The sequence below is a fragment of the Pezoporus wallicus genome, unplaced genomic scaffold, assembly GCF_028554395.1.
Source record: "Pezoporus wallicus isolate ANWC-B61680 ecotype Strahan unplaced genomic scaffold, APGP_CSIRO_Pwel_v1 contig_5231, whole genome shotgun sequence".
Taxonomy (NCBI): Eukaryota; Metazoa; Chordata; class Aves; order Psittaciformes; family Psittacidae; genus Pezoporus; species Pezoporus wallicus.
The window spans coordinates 1,732,535-1,749,326 of record NW_026635973.1 but is presented as its reverse complement, the minus strand read 5'-3'; the positions used below and the strand labels follow the sequence as shown (position 1 = coordinate 1,749,326).

At 38.2% G+C, this 16,792-nt stretch overlaps 1 protein-coding gene across 1 annotated transcript in view; it reads right to left on the bottom strand.

The window, feature by feature from the left end:
* Positions 1-894: 894 nt before the first annotated feature.
* The window catches only part of CNIH3 (cornichon family AMPA receptor auxiliary protein 3), a 42,832-nt gene continuing 26,934 nt past the window's right edge, over positions 895-16,792 (bottom strand). The window contains exons 4-6 of the mRNA XM_057398821.1: positions 5,733-5,845; positions 3,030-3,173; positions 895-1,026 (exon numbers count right to left, since the gene is read on the bottom strand). Of these exons, the coding sequence (XP_057254804.1) occupies positions 999-1,026; positions 3,030-3,173; positions 5,733-5,845 (285 nt within the window). The 3' untranslated portion in view covers positions 895-998. The remainder of the gene's footprint in view (positions 1,027-3,029; positions 3,174-5,732; positions 5,846-16,792) is intronic.

Genomic DNA, 16,792 nt, shown 5'->3' with positions numbered 1-16,792 from the left:
GAACATCTTTCAATATGAACCTCATACAAGACAAACATTTTGTACATTTGCTTCAGCTTAAACTTGACAGCAGAAATAAAGATGCAAAACAGAATTACAGACCGTAAGTAGCTGGTCCAGTATTTTGTTATCCAGCATTTTGATTAATATAATACCTATGTTACAATCCTCTTTCGTATATGCAGCTTTTACCTTTCTCTTGTTTATTTTTTTCTCCGGTCAGAGGAACACTATTCTGATAAGTGTTTGGCAGGATTAGGTGAAACCCAAAATACTTATACGTATCACTATGTTATTAGTGCATCACAAATGAAGTACAGGAACATACCAGATGTTCACCTACAAGAGCAGAATATCATTAGAAAGCAGAACACTGCAACTGCAAATTCTTTTGTTATTGTTGCTATGGGTGGAAAAAACCCCCAACACTGAAGCAATTCCACATGATCTGACATCCCTGTTTGATTAGCGTCATGTGCACATCCCTGCAGAACAGTCACACATCTTATCTGCACGCAAGTCTGTGCTCATTTTCTCAATGTGCTGTACAGCTGTTCCTTCTGCAAAGGATGTTCTTGCCCTCTGCTTCTTCAGTCCACAGCAGTCATTAAGAAAAAAAAACGTCTTTGTTCCCTGGAAGACAGTAGGAACTGTAGTTTATAATGAAGCCACTAAACCAAGCAGCATTATCCCTGGAGAGGTGAATAGCTGTGTAACTTAGCCCACCTTGTTGCAGTTTTTGTTTTGCTTGTTTTGAAAGTCATTTACTGCAACACATTGAGAAACAGGAGATAAACACAGTTAACTCAGCCATTCTCCCATAGTACTCTGCTTGTTCTTGCTGGGTCTTTCTTTCATGTATTCTGTGTACTTCCTGGGTTCAACGTTTTCCTCTTTGCTTTTTTTTTTGTTTTGTTTTTAATCATGCATCACTTGGCTCACTCATCCTTGCACCTCCAAGCCTTTGTTGTTTTCAGTTTTTAATGATGATCTTGTAGTTAAGAGCTCACCAAAGTGTAGATCATGCTGAAAATAAAAGAAGGACACGATATGAAAGTATCCTTTTGAAGCATACAGAGCACTTTGATTTTTATCACCCTTTACTGTCTGTTTCTCAGGTCTGACCATAATGGCCTGTGCTTTCCTTTGCATTCTAGCTCTCTAAAGCATCTTAATTGTGGTGTATTCAAGACGGGTATCAAAAAGCACTCAAGAAATAACAAATTCATTATCGACATCCTACTGAACTACAAGCTGTGTTTGAGCTTATTAAAATGGAGTCTGATGTCTGAATTTGAACAGTGAAGAAACAAGCCCATTTTACTTCACAACATTTGATCTTTAAAACTTCAACCAGCAACTCTCAGCAGGGAAGGCAAGGTTTCCCACAAAACTGCATTATTTTGTTTCCTTTGGAAAAAAATCCATGCAGTAGAAGAAACATAAAACACATACCCAGCTGGAGTAAATCCATATATATTAAATGCAACTCTGAAAAGCAAAGACACCACGGTACATTGCCATGGCTTCATTTTACTGCAATTCTAATTCTGACAATACCCAGGAAAGCACAGCAAAATTGAATGTAATTAATACTATTTTATTTAGCACCAGGCAGTGGATTTTGGGGTATGGTCACATTTTAGAATTAAAGAAGCAGCACTCAGAGGAAACTACACAACAGTAGAATCCCAGCAGAAATGCCAGACCACAATACATAGCTGACTCTGCAGAGTCTTTTAGCCAACACAAAAATGTGGGGTTAAAATGCTTCTCTCTCCAGCTGTGCCTTGCCTCCTTGCAAGCACTACCAACAGAGTTTGGCTAGCATAACTGCCATGCTTTCCACTCTTGGCCCTGTGAAGAGGACTAAGGCAAAGGTGCTCAGCCTAAACCCGCAAAGCTACTGGATGCTAAAGTCCTCCTCAGATTTTCATGCCCCATCCATCTTAATGTGAGTTAGGTACCTACTAGCTTCTGTGAGTCTGGGTCCTTCTGCTTTCTTTCTCTCATGTATGCAGACAGGCACTTATACATGCACATGTGGACAGAAAACTTTTTTCTCAGTAGTACTTAAAAGTAGTATTGAGAAAGAAAAACCTGCAGCAATAACTCCTCGAGATATGGGGAAAAACAGAACAGATACTGGGCCAGTAATCAAAGGAGAAATAACATTTATCTTCTTCCACTAGCATACAAACTTGCCTTACAGAGGGATTGCTGCATGTGAGGCCGGCTTGAAGAGGCAGTCTGTCCAAATGCATTATGGAAGAAGGAGCAGAACAAAGCCATCATAAAAAAAACACCTCCATTTAATGTTAACTTTTGTTTCAAATATTTCTATGGTGTAATTAGAGGGGAGGCTGAAAGCACAAGGATTCTGAAAAGGACTTACCTTATATATGAACCTCACATATTCTTGCACTGAGCATTTGTGACTGTGCACTAAGGACATCTGACAGCAGAAAGGGTCAGGGAGACAACACACAACTGGAGTGCATATCTTCAAGAATGTACTTAGATGAGGGATTTGGACAAGACACATGCTTACCCTGTCATGAAAGCGAGCCTGCAGGAATGACTACAGTCATGGTGCACTCCACTTTCCTACCCACCATCTACCTATGTATTAACCTATTACATTGAGCATCACTACACCAGCATACGTAGTATTTTTCTTATGATTGTCTTGAATCATAAGAACGCTACCATTTTTATTTGATTTAATGCCATTACCATAACATTTGCCATTTCACCCATCCCAGAAAGCTATGCAGCAGAGCAAAAATTTTTCCCTTGGGCTGGCCCTGGGGCCTGGCTCAGCCCTTAGATAAACATTTAGTATTCTGTATGAGGTGTCAGCAGATATAAGCACATGTGTAAGTGGGCATGTTTCCCTGAATCCAGATCAGAAGCGAGTTTTATAAGATTAAGGAAACAGGCCAATTGGCTCCAGTCATTCCTAAACACAATTTCACATGTCAAATGAAAAGCAGCTACTATTTCCTTAGTGAAATGACCAGACTTACCAGTACAGATAGTAGAAGAAGGAAAGGAGATAGAAAGCTAGCTTACACCAGGCCTCTTTCTGACAGTAACTCAAGGTATCCGCATTCATGACTGCAGGTGGATCATATGCTAGCTCTGAACTATCTGCTGGGCAACGAAAATACCTGAAAGAACAGAAGACATCTGAAGTTACTATAATATTCTGTATTACATACATGCAAATATACACCCTCCTTATCACCCTCCCAGATGACAATCATTTCCACAATATATGAGGAATTTTCCTCTCTTCTTCAAGCCTCTGTCTCCAGATGTTGTTAAAATCAGGACGCTAGTCTAAGCAGACCATTCTTACAGAACCAACCAATTCATGAATCTGGACTTTCTGTATTCCATTAATTCTTCAGATTGAAACATGCCCCCTTCCTATGCAGTTATTTCTGGCTTACTCACTAATAACTTACATATAGTGAGTGATAATATGTGGCAGCTTGTGATCACAGCATGGAAAGAGGATTACTGGGCTTTAACTGCACCTATACAACTGATTTCAGACATGATGAAAGCTGACAGTCTCAACCAACTGACAGGTAAGTTCCTTCAAGTCTGAAAAGGAAACAAGTCAATATGGAGTAATGCAAGAGCTGGCTGATTAATGTTTTCCACATGTAGGACTGCTTAAAAATTTATTATCCAAATAATTTTCATTGGACAATGTTTTTCGTCTTAATAGGAAAGATTTCTAATTATTCTCAGCAATGACTGGATGTTTGAGAAAATCCTCACAGAAGAACTTTTTTGGCAAAGGAGCTTTTGTTTCCGCTACTTTGCGGTAAAATGCAGAAGTGAACCAAAAAAGAAAAAAAGTATTCAACAAAGTTAATGAATTGCTTTAAGATCAGGGTCAGATGTAATATTGTTATTGCTATTGCTCTGAAATAGTAAATAGTGAAGATTACTGGGATTCCTTATAAATAAGGACAAACGCATAGATAGAAAAATCTAAAACCCCCAAACAAGTGACTAGCATCAAATTTTGAAAGGAAATGTTCTCATAATAACTTTGTCTTCCTCCCAGCATTAATCACATCCACTTACAATCTTTAGTAAGATTAAAAATTCTTTTACAGAGACCAACAGTGGAACCTTGCTTTATTATCTTAACAGAGATGAAGATATTACACAGTATCTTCCCATGTGGGGTTTTTTTCAGAGGATTACACAATGAACCTAAACCCATCTGTGGTTAAACCAGCAGAAATTCCGGAACACTTATACAGACAAACTATTATAGCAAAGCATATGGAGAATCATGGAAAGAAAAAAAAAAGACAAGCAAAAGTTCCCTTCAAAGGTTGATACATTATTTAGAATCTGACCATTCTCACCCTGAATGTAAAATACAATTTAGTGTTTTTAAAAGCTTTCTAAACCAATATTATTGTCACACTTTAGTTGTTAATCCTTAGTCAAACAGCACCATAAAACATGATTATTTTTATTGCACCTAAGCAATAGGGAGAAAAGTACTCCTAGCTCCACTTAATTTAGCTTTCTGAGAACTGTACTGGCACTTTAACTTCTGAATAATACACTTTATCATATGGTGGTGTGCTAAGATTTTGCAGAAAATAGTGTAAAAAAGCTACTACTATTTAGTTCCTGGTTGGGATAATGGTTTTGCCTTCTTTACAGAACTCTTCAAGCTACCTTGCAACTGGAGATACTTGCTTCAATATGTATCTTTGTAACACAAAAGAGAACTTGACAGACAGAAGTAATCTGCGCTTCTACAAACAATGCAGAAATGAAAAACTAGTGAAGTCTTCAAACTGACAACCACAAAACCTGGTATCTTCTGGTTATCTTCAGAGGCAACAGAAGGCAGATCCTCCACTAGAATGCAGATGAAGATGCAGCAGCAGCTGCACTGCCTGTCCAGAAAACATTAAAGCTGCTCAACAGCAGGTCTTATGTGATCAACTCTGAAAGTGCTTCAGTGAATATAAACACATAGCAGAGATCCAGAGCGGAAACACTCCCTGCTTTTTCATGTGGGCAGGGTGAAGACAACAGCTCTTCAACTACTGCAATCCCTAGTGCAATAGCATGTAAGAGACTTCCCTTTCAGAACAGATACTCTTTACTGTACAGAAAGAAACAACTTATTTTATACTGAAAAAAACAAAAGAAAGCTTAAAGCTGCCAAAGAAGATGAGAAGCAAAATTCTGTCAATCTGCCAGTCTCTATTTCACAACTTTAGCAAGGAAATATTTCAACTGGAGATGAATGAATAGATCCAAGATCTTTCAGATATGAACTGCCTTCTGTGTTCGGTACTTCAGTTCAGAAGTAAATACTTCCTATCTGTGAAGTACTTAGAGCCTCATCAAGTTCCAGTTTTAGATTCCAGCCTATTTAATTTCCAAGTTTTCATTCAGCTGTGGCAAGTGTGTTCTGACATACTTTGCAATATTCACCTAAGTTAGCAACTAAAACCCGTATTTATATTGTTATGTGTTTTCTGTACCCATAGCAAGCATTCATGAAAAATATTTACTTTTTCTCTGTGAACATTTCAGCTGCTCATAGGCAAAAACTTCTAGGTAAAAGATATCCAGCCATACTCCTATCACTGCATGTCATAGTTCATACAACCTGCATGTGTGATGAGTTGGCAAATAAGGCTAACAAGAAGTCAGCATATAAAAGATGAGCTTACCTCCAGAAGTGATAAAAAAGCAAAGGAACATTTAACCCCAGTGTGAGCCACTCCTGAGCGCACAAAAACATTATGCAGAAAAGACTATGAATAGAGTACTCCGGCAACACCAGCTAAAAAGAAAGGAACAGAAATAAAAGCTGTTTGTTAGTAAAACACCTCTTTTAATCAATTAAGCAGTTTTCCAGAAAACAAACCACCTCTGCAAGTCGCCTGTCTGTCCCTAGATATGCCTCAGTTGACAGCTTTGCTATGAGCAATGAACACAAGATGCAGTACCAGGTTCTAAACATGGCTGTGCTCCACAAGCTGCTACCCCTTACAGAAGCATTGTGAGAATAAAGCAATGTCTGTAAAAGGCTTCTTAGAGAACTAAGTTTCATTACTGAAATATTCTGAAAGGAAATAGTAAAGTTATTACTGAAGCTTCACTTTTACACTGGAGCAGCATCCTTAGAAAAATGAAAGGCTGCTTCTATCACTTTAATGTGTTATATACACCCTATAGAGATAAAATCCATTACTAAATCAGCATTGCAAGCTATAACCTACTAAAACAGTAATCTCACTTCCTTAGTAAATCCATGGCTCCCCACACTACTTGTTTCAGACCCAGGATGATTCTTTCTATTAAAAGAGAAAGTGAGTAGGCAGTTGGCAGAAGCAGAAATTTATGTGCTGTTGATTCAGTGTAGTTATTTCTAAAGGCATTTTGCCTTTTTTTTTTCCTCTCCACTGTTTTCCTATTTCTTAGCTGGCTTTCTTCTCTTGTTTTATTCCAGTGCCTTTTCTCAAAACCCTCTATTTCTTTTCTTCCAGCAGTACGTATTTCTCAAAGCTGGACAATCCCATACACAGCTCATCTGCATCCCTTGCCACATCTTGGAGCCACATCAACCAAAGTTAAATTACAAAAAGCATCTCAGTGGCTTCTTGGATGTGCATTCATTTTCATCTCACAAGCAATTAAAGTGAGCCCTATTTTTTAGAATGTAAAACCTACTGTATGGCTATCCCTAATGCCTACCTACTCCCATACTGCTGTGTAGCAATGAGTTCCATCTTCTTGGTACCATGAGTCTTTCCACCTCACATGGAGTATTTTTTCACTTTCATTTAACTTTACTACTTGAAGTACTTAACACATTTGGGTATCTCTATGTCTACACCTTCAACTTATACATTCTCAAAAGCTTATCTTATGTGGATGACAAATCGTAATACAATTACATAGTTCAGATTCCAGATGGTAGTTATTTATCACTGCTGGATTTTATTTTTTCCTTCATTTTTAGAATGCGATTTACAACATGACTATAACCTTTCCCCAAAGAATGATTCATCATCATCACAAACTGCAGACAAGAAAGATCTTCACGATGTACATCTACCCATTAAACATCACAACACTTAAAAGCATGTTACATTAATTATCACATATTTGATTTCTGATTCCAACATAATCCACAAAGTTAGCAGGAACACAAGCCTGGTGCCTGATCGGTGGGCTGGCTGGTAATAACAGGGAAGGAAACCCACGGTGAAAATTTATGCAGAGATTAAAAACCAAATGATCTGCTGTGAAGCCAGAAAGGAAACAAAGAACAAAGGAAGCCTTGGACTCTCAGAAACAGACTCACTTCCCAGTCACAGTTTCCGGTATAAATTAAATCTACATATGCTTTGACAGAACAATATATGAGTCACTTATGTCTCTTCACCCTTTTCTTTGAGGGATATTTTCCTGTGGATGTAAACAAAGAAAGGATCAGTGCTGATCACAATTTCTGAAGGGAATTTATGCGAAGTTGCAAAGGAAGCCCAGACTTCAAAGCCAATTACTGTTTATACTCAGGTGACTTCCCTAGGAGACCAAATCTAAAATGAGGAGAGAGAATTTAAAATATGAACTGTAGAACAGCGCTAACAGCAAGGATTGTGAAGAAAATTAAACTGAATAACTAAATAACTGAAAAATAATGCTGCCTCAGTTCTTGGCTGTAAGAGTCATCTTGCAGTTTGATACAATGTCCTTTCAACAATGGAAACTTTTGATCAACTTTAACACACAAAGGATTTGGCTCCTGGAGAGAAGGAAGCTGGCTCAGAAACAACCAACAGTCAACCCTTGTTGTTCCCACTGAGGTAGTCAACAGCAATAGTGATTTCTGAGATACAGATAGCTGCACAGTAGGAATTCAACTAAAGCCTTTAATTCATTCCTGGAAGAGCATACAGAGATGCCAGATGGTAAACATGTTGAGCTATAACCAGTATACTTCCATTGTGAACCAGGAACACTCTGATTCAGATAACAACCTCTGCTTTCTGACACAGCTCAAGATGAAACCTTGAGATGGTTAGAGAACATGGCACTGGAGGAAAAACTGTCAAAGCAGCACAGCTCTTAAGGGCTGCAACTTGGTCACTATGAGTCCCAATCTAAGGAGTGGCATTACAAATTTATCACCAGAAACTCTGCTGGCTGACATTTACCTGTGGAAAAAATACAGGAAAGCCTGAAAAGGAAGTCAGCTTCTAGACCAAAAGACTACTAATCAGAAACACCTTTTGCTATAAGCAAGGGAAAGAAACTACCATACATTTCTAAGTTTTGCTTTGATCTGTACAGTTAAATAAATAGCCATATCAGTAAATATTCAAAATCCTTATTCACAATCCATCAACAGCATTTAAAATGTAAAATCTTAGGTAGATAACATACTTGTATCATTGCCATCTCCCTTTAAATACTCAATACATCCTCATACAAAGGAGTACACACACACATGCCTGTGTAGACAGATTCTTCCTCCCTAATTCCAAAAAAAATAAAGTAGGCTTTGTTGTGCGTAGACATCAAGGTTCAGCTGAAGTAAAGCATGGAAAAAGAAGCACTGAAGCCAAGCACCTGTCAGCAGCTTCTTTACATTTATAGGAATACAAAGACCTCTGTAGATTGCAACTGCAGGCGGCCATCTCTTGGGAAGCTCAGTCCTAAATCATTTTATTCAGCTTCCTATTTCCTAAATATATTCTGTTGGTCTTATACAAAAGATAAATCCATCTTTTTCTGACCGTACTTTTCCTCCTTATTCTGTTTATTACAGATGGAGACATCCTTCTCAAATCTGATTTTGCTTTCACAGAACATTTGTGTCATTTTTACAAGGAGTGACTCTTACACTTTGGCCACTGAAAAGGGCACATAACATAACGCACAGAAACTAAAACTGGGAAGATATCATAGCAGGAACAGTAATCTCCCTTCACCAGTGCTATTAAATTCTCATGCTTACAAAAATCAATCTGCAAGTGAATCAAATGGTTTTCCCAGTCACTGTTAAGCCACTGCAATGCCAAGATCTCTAGCAATTTGCTTAGTGTGCTGGAGTGCAACACAGTAATTCTCACAGAATTGTTGGTTTTCCCCCAAAAGACTCTGAGTCTACATCATTCTCTATCTCTGCATGTCAGCCTCCACACTGTAATCACAGATTCAGGACCATACACAGAAATTGCTAGCCATTAGACACTCTACCCTTGCCAGGGTTTCAGAGAGTTTTCATTACGCTGTTAGAGGCAGAGACAACTCCCCATCTCAATAGCTGCCTTCTCCTCTCACAGATGGCAGGAAAAAAAGCTGAAGAGAAACAGAGGTTGATTCCCCTTCACTAAGAGCTCAGGTGATACCCAAGTCAAAACCAAGTCACTTTGCGAACGCATAAGCCCTTTTCCATCCACCTAAAAGCAACAAGAAACTGAAAACACCATGCATGCATCGATTCAGTCCAGGGCCCAAAGTTAGGCCTGACCTAAGGGCATGCTGCTTTATTGCACTGGTTAATGCTACTGCATTAGCCAATTAAAGGACTGGCTCACCCATTAAAGAATGGCTGCAGCATGTCACTATGATTCTCACTTTCCTGTTTTTCCACCATATCCCTCACTAAAGCTGACATGTAGAATTGGTCCTCATTGATAGAATGGAAAAAGAGGATGGATATGACCTCAACGTTTTCAAAACTCAAAGGTTACTTTAACTACACTTTAAAGACCATCCTAATAGAGCCTGGCAGAGCTAACGTAGGTCACTGGGGAGTATCAACTGCTGAATTAAAGACATTGCGAGACCAAAGGAAGCCATTTAATGACTCCAAAATTCTCCTAATTGAACAACACAGACCACAAAAGTCAGGGTAGTGCAAAAAAGTGAAAAAAAAGAAAGCAAAAAGACACAGAAAAATAGCAGCAGCATGTGCATTAGCCCAGAGTGTGCAGGCATGTATAAAGTACCTACACTGAAACAACTCATATCTGTTCGCTCCTGCTGTTGCACAATCTAAAGAAGAAAGTGTGTAACTTAAATAGACCATACATCTTAACATTTGCAACAGTTTTTAACACACTGCTGCATTGATCAAACACATGAAAGACATTAAATTTACTGTTGAAATACAGGAAGGCTTCCCACTTACATTCCTTGTGTATCTTTCTAATCTACTTTAAATTATTTGAATTACTTGACTTCCAAAACTTCTGAGAGGCTGCCCTAGAGCCCAATACAAAGATGTCGCAGTAAATATATTAAGGTTTTCAGTTCAAATTTTCACGTTCAGTTTCTTTAAATTCTCCTGTCAAAATCCACACTTGCTTGTGTCTCTGCATGCTCTGTCCTCTAGTTACTTATAGCAATCACTCAGAAATTCAGTTGTGTAGTTGAAACTGTTATAACACAAACTGCTTCCCAAAGCATTTTAAGCAATTCAAAACCATGCTACGCAAACCTTTCTGAGTATTTAGCAGTTTGCTATGTGTATGTATGCAACTAGCTGAAAGAAAATGTCTGGAAATGGATTCCAGATCATCAAAAGAAAAACCCACAGCTGGACCACCCTAAGTTCACATAAACAGCTCGACATTTTATCTAGGGAAGAGTAATGGCAAGAGTCTTCGTCAGATGTATGCAAGACTCAATGTTACAGACCAAATACATAGCAAAAAATAAAAGAAAGGATATAACATGTATGTTTGCCACCCTGGACAGCAACAAAGCAAAGCAGCACAAAGCCAATGCTTTGTAAAGGTAATTTAATTATTCTAATGCACCACTAGAATATCTTTAAACAGTATTAAATGGATGTGAACATAAGTCACTCCACAGCACAGATACCAGACAATGAAATAAAACACAGAGAACCTAATTATTATTCCCACAAAGCACCCGATATCCGCCTGGAACACAGAACCAGATCTAATATTAAAATACAGTATTTCTGGGTGCTTTTGCTATCTCAGCTACTAAACACAACTATATTTAGGCCTATTGTTTCACTTCTCACTGTCTCATTTTTGTCTTCCGCAACATGGGGATAAATATATTCAGAATCTACAGATTCCACTGGAGCTAGTTTATGACTAGGATATTTAAGCTTTGTCATAGGACAAGTAGTAACTTTAACAAGAGTCAGAGGAAGATCAGGTCTTTATGGGACACTCATCAAGAGTATCTATAAATATTTCTGTACTGCAGAGTCTATTGGAGGTCATAAGAGCCAACAGGGAAAGAGATTATGAAACTTAAAAAAGGCTTCTCTACTATAAGACCTGCAGGGCACCAGCACAATTTGGAAGGTGCCCTGTCCTTGGAAGGCACATCATTAAGGCAGATGTGCTGTGATCTTACAAGTGTTCCTCCTCTGCAAACTGTTCTTTTCCACTCAGCAGGGACCAGGAGACAGCTTCACAACCTTTCTTTTTTGTAATGTAAATTCAGAACCAGTAACAGAAGCTGGGTTAGCAACCCTGGAGTGAGTACTTCTCTAATTTTCACAACGCTGACAGAAAACGGTAACAAATGCTTTCTTATCCCACACCAACTAGTGTGTTTCAAACACAACCAGCCAGGATGCCCCACAGCTGGGTTATTCCAATAGCTCATGCCGTCTTTGTCTGCTCATCCAAAACTGGTGAGAATGACAATTAGCACCACAGCAGTTCATTAGGATATAGGAATCCAGGCCCTCATTTCACAGGCAGGTCTATGAACGCAGAAATCTCAGTAATCATAAAAAGAAGTTCAGCCACCTGCACAACACAGGAAGGGCCCTCAGGCCTTCGCCTGAGGGTCTGCCTAAGACTGACAGCTTCATAAATGCTGAAAACCAAGTGTTCACTGAAGTGCTGTATCCATATCTGCCATGCAAAGACTGTTAGTCTGAGGAAGCAGATTTAATATAGTGCAGGCATGGTAAAGACAATCCCTGCCCTGCTATTCTAACAGCTGTTTTGAAAACATCAGCATCTAAATGCAAGGTAGGACATTTAACTCCCAGCAGAAACAATTTTCATCCATTTAACAGGTATGATGCAAAATCATTGTACTCTATTTTCAGGTATTATATGCCTTTTTGTAATTGCACAGTGGTTTTATAGTGTTTGTTCCTGACTTAAATCCATAATGAACATTCTGCCAAATACAACACTGACATTTGATTTAACCCCTATTTCTTTAGTTTTATTAAAATGTAAATATTTACTTTATTGCATACCAAATTAGAACAAATATAGTGCATTAGCAAGTCAAATTTTGCTGGTATCTTCAACACAGCTCTGAGGAACAGATGCATAAATTACATTACCCAAAGCAGCTGAGAAGTACACTGCTCTCAGGAGTACATTCCAGGCAACAGTTACTCATGTACATTTTTGCTGCATCTTCGGCCTTATTCTGCTGTTACTTGTGATATTCTGATACTGTAAGGACATATGTTTACATATCCTCCGGAACAGTACTGGAAGAAGCTGAATTGTAAAGCAAGAGGTCATCTATTACAGGGTGATACTCTGTTTGCCATTTTAACTATTGAATAAACATTTAAGAGATGAGATTGACGGCAAAATACAGTTGGTTAACCTGAAATAGTTTTATAAGTATTTTCATGAGTAATAGTATTATGAATAACCATACGTATCTCCATTCAAAGGAGATTTCAATTGCCACTAGACAGTGCACTGGCAAATATTACTTCCTCCCTGGAATAAAAGGCAGGTAAGGACCAAACTATGGCTGAGTCTTAAGTGTGAACTCCTCACTCTTGCAATAGCTTTGTAACTTTTCCCCTTATGAGCTACCCCTGCTTTGAATACTCGTGTAGGCACAGCAGGATATAACTTTTCATTCTCCTTAGGTAAGCACACAGACATTCTCAGGTAATGACTGCTAAAAATACCAGTTGTTATGTTCTAACTTTTGAAAAGTGCTGAATTCGGGAACTTGTAAATTTGACTAAAATTAGTGCTGGCACAATGCACATCATAAAAGGAATGTCAGTAGTGAACGGATTGCCTGCCAGAAATATTCTAAAGTCCTATCTTGAGTACTTTCTTTCCAGATATGATACTCTATACAAGGAAAGGACAAAAAAAGGACAAAAGGGATTATGTTGGTTACTTTTATTGCAAGAGTAGTACTTTTCTAGTAAATATGAACTCAATATATTCACAGTAAAATAAGAACTGTGAAGAAGAGACGTACTACCTCCAGTGAAGCAACATTTATGGGATTATTTGTGCAGAAACTGCGAATACTGCTGGCTCTTTGGTCCAGGCTCCACTGTCAGTTCTGCAAAACAGCTACTGTGCCAAGTTCTACTCTTTGTGATGAAATGAAAACTACGTGGGTACCCAAGAGGGCAGACCCCCATTTTATCCCATTCCACACTTCATAGATGATAAATGCAACAAAAGAGTAGGCAGAAAAGGCAGGAAAGGAAAGAGAAGCTTTAAGACACTCTGTACTGAGCTTCCTATCAGAGCGCAAAAAAAGGGAAAATACAGCTTGGCAACAACGGCACGGAAGGCCTATGTTTTGTCCATACTGCAAATTAATTGCAAGATTCAGGGGAAATTATTATGTCCCTCATGTTTCCAGATGCAAACAAACCCTCTAGATAGTGTGATTCACTATTAGTTTAACTCCATCCTTTCAGGCAGAAAACAATTAAACCAACATAGAGCTACTAAAAAAATATTGTATTTCAGTTAAAAATACCTCACTTGTTTTTCTTGCACCCTCACTTCCCCATCAAGCTACATTCTTCTTTCACTTGTGCAACATACAGACAGCCCTGCTGTTTACATGAACAGCATATTTACTGTTCTCATATCTCGTGCCTCTTTGACTAACAAGAGATGCTGTACCAAAATTGTCTACAAACCCCTCATCCATAAGTCAGGATTTCTATAAACTAAAATTGTGTGTTAATACGTTTTTAGCTCTTCAAATTTTATCCTTGGAGTGTAAAGTTCTCATTTCCAATATAAAAATACCTTGTCAGAGCCACTGTGAAGGGCAGAAAAAAGTTGGCTTTGTCATCTAATAGCTTTTTAGCAATTTTCAAGTAAGTACTGAAATACACATCTACCAATTTTATGCTTCTCACACATGCATTCAGAGTCGAAGGTACTTTAAAAAGTCCTAATCACCTCAAGCAAGAGAACTTCAAACAAAAGAGAACTTAAAAGAATTTAGTTTTCTGAGAGATACTGTAATTACAGTCCAAGATCAGCTCAAGTCCTGACAGAATGCATGCAGCATGGCAAACTTACATTCTACAAAATATGCAATCCCGCAGAATGCTTTAGAAGCGGCAATATCCTTTATTCCAATGCCTGCATGCAAACTCTAGACTTCCTTCTGAGACAGCTTAGGAGCTAATTATGTGTGTATATGTATATCAGGGGGGTGTAGCTCATATTCATTATAATGTTGACAAAGGTCTATTTCATCTTATTGTCTGTGGTTATTAGGATTTCCATAGAGCAAGCACCACAAGACTCTAAGCATACCATACAAGATAATTTTACTCCCAACAGTCATCAATCGGACTATAGTAATTTAAGTCTCTCTCCAGACTGCGCTGGATTTGAACAGCTGCTGTAGAGATTATAGACTACATGCAAGTATTAACTCAATGAACCATCAGAGCCCTCAAAAAAAGAGCAAACACATTTTTGGCTTCAATTAAAAAGAAAAAAATTCAAACTATGCTTGCTAACAAGAAAGTTAGCAACATAGCTAACAAGAAAGCTCTCTGGAAACAAGGTTCCTATCATCAGATCAGCTGTACAACTTTTCCTTTCCTGCTGCATATGTGTTTTATGAGTGTATACAAATACTCTTCATATTATTACCATGTGGGCTTTGTAGCACCTGGCACAATAAGGCCTTATCCTTTATCTGAGTCTGGAAGCACTGCTTAACACGAACACTAATGAAAACATAACAGAAAAGAAGAGACAAGCCTTGCTGAAAGGAATCTCTGGCTAAAGCACAATAGAGCCTTTAAAAGATCAAAGTATCCATCTAAGGAAATAAAGAATGCAATTAAAAGAAGGGTAAAACAGAAAACAGAAGAATATCCACCTAAAGACAACAAAAGCAGATTTGCTCCTGTATTATACTTCTCTTCCAGAAAGAAAACTAAACAGAAGAGCCTGAAACCACCTTTTTGAATTTACTGTAAAGTTTTATATAATAATGTTAATTTATAGTATCTGTGGTCCAAATAACAGATTGTATGTTTAAATGTGTACAAAAAGGATTTCTGAACAACTGTCTCGTATTCATATTACCAGGCCAATTAATAGAAAGTTCAGATCCTAATAAAACTATCAATGTGATTAAATCAAAATGTACCCCAGCTTCATGAAAATACGTACAAGTCACCTTCCTTTATGACACAGTCCTCAGCCAGTAATGGCTAAAAACAAAGGGAAGAAAATTATTTTCCAGGACTAAAGCATTACTAGAGCAAGTGAAATGCTATGAAGGCATGTGCTGAACTGTCTAATCAACAAGTTCTGAGTTTCACTGGGAATTTCTACACAAATTCAGTCATATTTGGTCCTAACCATCACAAATGCACTACATAGTTTTTATCTAAATGTCTAAATTATAACAAATACATATTTAAGTCCAGCCCTATTCCACATGGGTTTATACTAGAATATCAACACATATCTCAGAGCAATAAGCACAGATTGCTCCAACCTGTCAATGTCAAAGAGAGACTGAGCATGCCCACAGAGGGCTATCACGGTCACTTTTGTTGTTCTTTCACCTTAGAGATTAATGATAAGCATGAATACCAAACTTGAAGTCAAACCCTTCCTAAATCCAGGGACGTTCAGAAAGCTTTTCGATATACACCAACTCTATTGCACTGAGTCCCAGAGAGATACTGAATAACTAGCTGGGTACCTGCCATATGTTTTCTACACACAATTCCATACTCATTCTTCAGCAGCTATCCACATTGTCTCTTCATTAGGTTTTATGCCCCCAGTCACTCAGTAGGAAGGGTCTCCTGACAGTTTTCCTGCTGCCCAGATGATTAGTCAAAACTCAGCAGTTTCATCATATTGAAGAGGTATGAAAAGAGAGAGCATTAGATACATCAAGAAATATGTGTGCTGAGAAATCAGTAACAATGATGAACTCGTTGGTCTCTAATGCAAGTGGACCAAGTTCATGTGCTCCATCACTGTAACAGTCCACTGTTACTGGGAAAAACATCACACAGTGCTATTTTTCATCCCCTTTGTGATCTTTGTTACAGCATCAGTTTATCAGAGCTCTGGAAACATCAGCCTCTTTGTCCTGCAAAGCAGAACACCATGGCTATTCCCACAGTCAAAAAAATACCTTATGACTAGTCTAAAAATTCTGGTTTCTTCTCAGATGACACAAGATACACACCACTGTAAAAATTCATTGTGATTATACATAACATTTGCTAAATTTGCTTATATAACCCTACATTAAGTGTTTTAATGAACCATGCTATAGGCTTACAGGAGTACTCTGCTAAAGTCTATCTGCCTGCAGACTGGCTAAAAGAATGTCACACATCTATAAATCCCTAAATCCACGATGAAGCAACCAACTGACATATCCAGAAACACACACTTAAAATCCATCACATTCTCAAGCTTCCCAGTGACTGTGAGGCAGAACAATGGAAGGAGCAATCATTGTAATAACCAGTAAATTTATC